Raw genomic sequence first — 6137 nt, forward strand, 5'->3', positions numbered from 1 at the left:
CTTCGTTCTTTGTTAACTATCGTGGCAAGCGAAACAGACTCGATCTCACAAGAAAATAAAAGAAGATAAAAAGTAGTATTTTCCAATACAGTAACACAAGTTTGACAAGGAAAGACTGGAAACAAATCGAAATAGTAAGAAAAAGAAAATCGTGAATGATGCTGTTGAATATTGATTTGAAATATGCACAAAAGTTTACAAAGATACATATAAATAGGAAGATTGACAGCTTTCGAAGGCAAGAATACATTGAGACAATGTTTCTGTAGAGAAGAAGTCTAATAGATGCCCATGTCGTCCACTATCTCAATGTATGAGGTGAGCATGATGGGCAGCACCTGCTCCATGTGCTCCATTTTATCGATGTCTTCCTGCGACACGGGCAGGCCCAGCGCGATGCGGTCCTCGAACACCTGGCGGGCTGAGGGGATGTAGGCCAGCAGCACGTCAAGCATGATTGTCCCCACAGTGGCGTTGGGATCCTTGAACAATGCGTCTATGGAAGCGAAGAAGCAAAGGACAAGTTGTCTCGCCTTCTCTGTAGCGTCAAGGTGAAGTTCCTTCATAAACTGGACGACCTGTGGGTCATTAGCGATGCCCTCCATGGCCCGCATGAGAGATGGCATCAGTTTTTCTGCTCTCTCCAGACGATTGTATTGGTCCTCAGTCACACTCCTGCCGCTGGCCACGCGATCGTCCAGGTACTGTCTGAGGGCCTTGAGGAAAACATTGGATGCGTCCTTCAGATTATCCGTTATGGCAGATTCATTAGCTTGGAAGGCCACCCTGCTAATGGCCATCAGCACCCTCTGCCTGAACCTGGACCTGTCGGCAGGCCCGAAGTCATAAACCTTGAAGAGGTTTGTCAGAGAGTAGCGCGGGTTTACCTTTCCGTCGAAGACATCAGTCATCGCATCCAGCACAGCGGGCAGTCGCTTCTCCACGTTTTCCAGATTCACGAACCGTTGTGGGTCCACGTGTTGACCGTTGCTGACGCGAGACTCCAGCACTTGGCGGGAGGCTTCCACCATTGCCATGCTCACGTCCTTGTACTCCTTCAATCCGGACCTGTGGTTCGGGTACAGAGAGATCATCATGAGCGGGCCAAATCCACTGCCGATGATAGCCATCAGCTCGTCGCGGGTAAGATCGGTGCCTTCAAACACTCTATATGATGAGACGCCCATGAAGGGATCAGACTTCTCGGAGGTAACTAAGGGCGGGGTGTGGATTGGACTGTGGAAGCTTTTGGAGCTGTACGTCTCTGGGTTGTCGTCGCTGTCGCCAGTCAGCTTAGGAATTGATGCGGAGGCGATGGTTGCCACCGCACAGACCAGCAGCTGGGGGAAGAAAAAATACAACAGGCCAGTGATATTGTGTAAAGCATATTTGTGTTACACAATACAGAATCAGTGATATGGATGACTGTCTTGTTCAGGACACTGCGTCCCGAGTCAAATAAGCACTTAGATTTCATTCGGAATCAGATGAGACTTCGCTAAAAATAATTGTGGTTTCTTAATGAATAGTATTAGAAAGGAAACTTTGCAGTCAAGCTGGTGGTGAGTGGCAATTATTCCAACTGTTTCCCGGTTTTCCAGTCTTAAGTCCTTATTGAGCCCGGCCACTGAGAGATTCCTTGCAGACCACATGACTAAGATTAAAAGAACTCGTGAAGCGCAGTGAAAGACTGTAACAAGTACATTGACTTCTGTAGTCACCCAGCTACCCAACCACCCAAACACACATACATACACACCCATTCTCTCTCGCTCTCTCTCTCTCTCTCTCTCTCTCTCTCTCTCTCTCTCTCTCTCTCTCTCTCTCTCTCTCTCTCTCTCTCTCTCTGCTAAAGAAAATACCACTTTCTAATCCTTATGTAATATTTTGATACACTTTCCTCAATGAACTCAATACCAACACACGCGCACACACACACACACACACACACACACACACACACACACACACACACACACACACTCTAGTCTTCAGTTTGATCAGGTATATGGAGGGTGTGTCGTTGCTTGTGTGCATGGTAGTGTGTGTGTGTGTGTGTGTGTGTGTGTGTGTGTGTGTGTGTGTGTGTGTATGTGTGTGTAAATAAGCGGGTTTGTTGGCCTTATTGGAGGAAAAGCTAAACATTAAATTAATGAACATATTCAGAGATAAGGAAATAAATATTTCAGGCACATTTTTCTTCCTAGAGAGAGAGAGAGAGAGAGAGAGAGAGAGAGAGAGAGAGAGAGAGAGAGAGAGACCACCACAACTTCAGTGACTGCCAACTTAGTGCTGAATACTTTTATTCTGAGACGTTAGGGAGCTTTACAAGAGGATTAGACAAATTTGTGTATGGGGACAATAGATTTAAAGAAGTAGATAGCAGTAGTAGTTTCATGCAGGATCTGCCATGTGTAGGCCTGGTAGCTTCTTGGAGCTTTCCTGATTTTCTTATGTTCTTATGATTTTAACTAGTAAATCAATGCACTTCGAATGAAATGGGTTTGGGATTGTATAACGTTTAACATCGTTGCTTCACTCTAACACACAAAGGAGCATCTATAAAAATTTTCAGCATTTCAAAATCGAATAGCGCTTGTTTGTAAAGGCAGAGTGTGTACTCACCAGTTGCTTCATGATGGACTACCGTTCCTCCGTACAAATCTGTCGGTAACTCGATGAGGTGCTCTATATATATTACGTCAATTAAATAATAGGTGTTGAGTTGCCACTTATTCGTTTTCACTGATTCCGCTCCAGTTTGTATTGCAAGGTGAAGATGACTAATTCGTTGAATAATCTTGCTGCATGTTTTTTTTTCTTTCTTATTCTTGGAAAGAGCCACTTATTACTTTTATATTGTTGCCATCTCTCTCACGCTAGCTAAAGTAAGCAAAGTATTTAAAAGTATAAGGAAGTATATGGAAAATGTTGAGCGCTAGTGATACTGTGCTGTACTCACAAGAGATTTCATAATTTTCGTTTTGGATGCTGCATATCTATACGTCTTCGGTGACTCAAAATTTTCTTCGATTCCTTGAAATGATACAAATTCTGCAGTAATGATCTCCTTTGCCATTACATCTTCAAGGTAGAAATCTAATAAATAATGATGATCAATCTGCTCGCTATATGTAATTCATGTAAATAATTACAGATATTGTCTCCTGAACTCTTTTTTTTTTTTTCACCTGTTCATACGTCGGAAGTTTTCGGAAAAAGTTGCATCGTAAATATAAAATGATTTCTAATTTTTTTCTAAGTAATGATAATATCCTTGGAGTCCTCACCCCCTGGCTTAGCGGCTTATCGGCCAATGGCCTTATAGTGCTTATTGTGTAACGGGATTAGTAGCTTATTCTTGACTGACTTAGTAGGATCAGAAGAACAGTTAGTAAGAAAATAGCGTTAGAAGATAGCGAAAGTTACAAAACTGCGGCAATGAGAAAGAGAGTGAAGACTCTCCTCAGTTAGAGGAGAGGAGTTGATAAGACGAAAAGCTTTTGATTCCACCCTGTCTAAAAGAACGGTATGAGTGGAACCCCCATACATGTAAAGCATACTCCGTACATGGACGGATAAGGCTCCTGTGCGGAGTTAGGAGGTGGGAGGGGGTGAAAAAAAACTGGCGGAGACGACTCTGAACAATCAAGTTCATAGAAGCTGTTTTAACTAGAAATAAGATGTGAAGTTTCCAGTCTAGGTTATAAATGCAGAACAGACTGAGAATGTAAAGTGTAGAAGAGCCAGATAGTTCATTGTCACTGAAGAAGAGTGGACAGTTGTCTGGAAGATTGTGACGTGTTGATAAAGTGAGGAATTCGGTTTTTGAGGCATTAAACGGGGAACTCCTTGGTTTTATAGTCCCTAATCAGCTGGCAGTGATCAAGTGAATAGGAACCTAATATAATTCGTGAGTAGTGTCCCGCTGCTTATAAGGGAAAAAATAAACACATGAAGAAATACACTGGACGGCCTGATTGTCTGCTCTTTTAGGCTGTCGGCGCTATGTGGCAGCCAAAGTACCGTGGTGTTGATATGGCAGATGCTTAGGATTAATGTGTAGATTTTCTTCTGCTAAGGCCGCTACAAACTTGAATTAAATCCTAGAATATTTTTATTATTATTATTATTATTATCATTATTATTATTATTATTATTATTATTATTATTATTATTATTATTATTATTTTCATTATTATTATTATTATTAATTCCTTGACTAGTCTACTGTTGAATAATAATCTTGATAGTTTCTCTTTAGTGTGTGTGTCTGTGTGTGTGTCTGTGTGTGTGTGTGTGTGTGTGTGTGTGTGTGTGTGTGTGTGTGTGTGTGTGTGTGTGCGTGTGTCTGTGTGTGTGTGTGTGTGTGTGTGTGTGATAATGATAATAATAATAACAATAATAATAATAATAATAATAATAATAATAATAATAATAATAATAATAATAATAACACACACACAGACACACACCTTCTTCTCTGGTTATGCCTTCCACTGATCCACTGCTTCCTTTGGAACATTACTGTATATATCTGTACATACTGGTCGCTTTCTGTCTTTTTTTTTTTTTCTGTGTTCTTTTGATGTTGGGTCTCCTGCTTAGTACAAATCTTTTACACTTTTTTCCACCCTTATTTTTTTGTTATATGTTTATACACCATAATGATTTCTCACTTTCGTCATTCGTTTAATAATAAATATTGTAATCTGTCTAACCCCATTCCTTAATTTATACTTCTGACATCTGACATACATCTTTCAGCCGCTCTCTCTCTCTCTCTCTCTCTCTCTCTCTCTCTCTCTCTCTCTCTCTCTCTCTCTCTCTCTCTCTCTCTCTCTCTAACTATATATTTGTTAACTGATTTGTATATCTCTTCTGATCAGGTATTTATTTACGTATCTTTCCTTCAGAATTTAAGTAGATATCTGTATTAGCTTAAACTCCCAATGTTCTTCGTTCTTTGTTAACTATCGTGGCAAGCGAAACAGACTCGATCTCAAAAAAAAATAAAAGAAGATAAAAAGTAGTATTTTCCAATACAGTAACACAAGTTTGACAAGGAAAGACTGGAAACAAATCGAAATAGTAAGAAGAAGAAAATCGTGAATGATGCTGTTGAATATTGATTTGAAATATGCACAAAAGTTTACAAAGATACATATAAATAGGAAGATTGACAGCTTTCGAAGGCAAGAATACATTGAGACAATGTTTCTGTAGAGAAGAAGTCTAAAAGATGCCCATGTCGTCCACTATCTCAATGTATGAGGTGAGCATGATGGGCAGCACCTGCTCCATATGCTCCATTTTATCGACGTCTTCTTGCGACACGGGCAGGCCCAGCGCGATGCGGTCCTCGAACACCTGGCGGGCTGAGGGGATGTAGGCGAGCACCACGTCAAGCATGATTGTCCCCACAGTGGCGTTGGGATCCTTGAACAGTGCGTCCATGGAAGCGAAGAAGCAAAGGACAAGCCGTTTTGCCTTCTCTGTAGCGTCAAGGTGTAGTTCCTTCATAAACTGGACGGCCTGTGGGTCATTAGCGATGCCCTCCATGGCCTGCATGAGAGATGGCATCAGTTTCTCTGCTCTCTCCGGACGACAGTATTGGTCCTCAGTCACATGCCTGCCGCAGGCCACGCGATCGTCCAGTTACTGTCTGAGGGCCTTGAGGAAAACATTGGATGCGTCCTTCAGATTATCCATAATGGCAGATTCATTTGCTTGGAAAGCCGCCCTGGTGATGGCTTTTTTTTTTTTTTTTTTTTCTCTTATTCTTGGAAAGAGCCACTAGTCTAATTGTTACTTTTCCATTGTTGCCGTTCTTGTACATAGAAGGCAGGAAGAAGTCTTACTGATAGGGATATCTGTCATGGTGATCGACAGTAATATTTTATCCGTTTGCTTTTGTTTCCCTGAGTGTCTCTGTGTGAGTGTGTTACATGTAAGCCTACATAGATTCATTCCTATCATGGAAATGCTTGGTATTGTATCTTAATTGTGTTGGTTTTAATTGCATATCTTTGTTCGGCTTTTGTCATCTTTGCCTGTCTCTGTAGGGTTACATTATTGATCTCCGTGGAATATGTTTGGGGTGTCATGTATTATCGATGATGAATATATTACATTGT

At 41.2% G+C, this 6137-nt stretch overlaps 1 protein-coding gene across 1 annotated transcript; it reads right to left on the minus strand.

Moving 5' to 3' along the window:
• Positions 1 to 156: 156 nt before the first annotated feature.
• LOC135107086 (uncharacterized) lies at positions 157 to 2690 on the minus strand. Its single transcript, XM_064016718.1, has 2 exons — positions 2626 to 2690; positions 157 to 1340 (listed from the first exon to the last, which is right to left on the minus strand). The coding sequence occupies exons 1-2, from the start codon at positions 2635 to 2637 to the stop codon at positions 279 to 281; spliced, it is 1074 nt and encodes a 357-aa protein (XP_063872788.1). The 5' UTR covers positions 2638 to 2690; the 3' UTR covers positions 157 to 278.
• Positions 2691 to 6137: the final 3447 nt, after the last annotated feature.

The sequence above is a fragment of the Scylla paramamosain genome, chromosome 14 (assembly GCF_035594125.1).
Source record: "Scylla paramamosain isolate STU-SP2022 chromosome 14, ASM3559412v1, whole genome shotgun sequence".
Taxonomy (NCBI): Eukaryota; Metazoa; Arthropoda; class Malacostraca; order Decapoda; family Portunidae; genus Scylla; species Scylla paramamosain.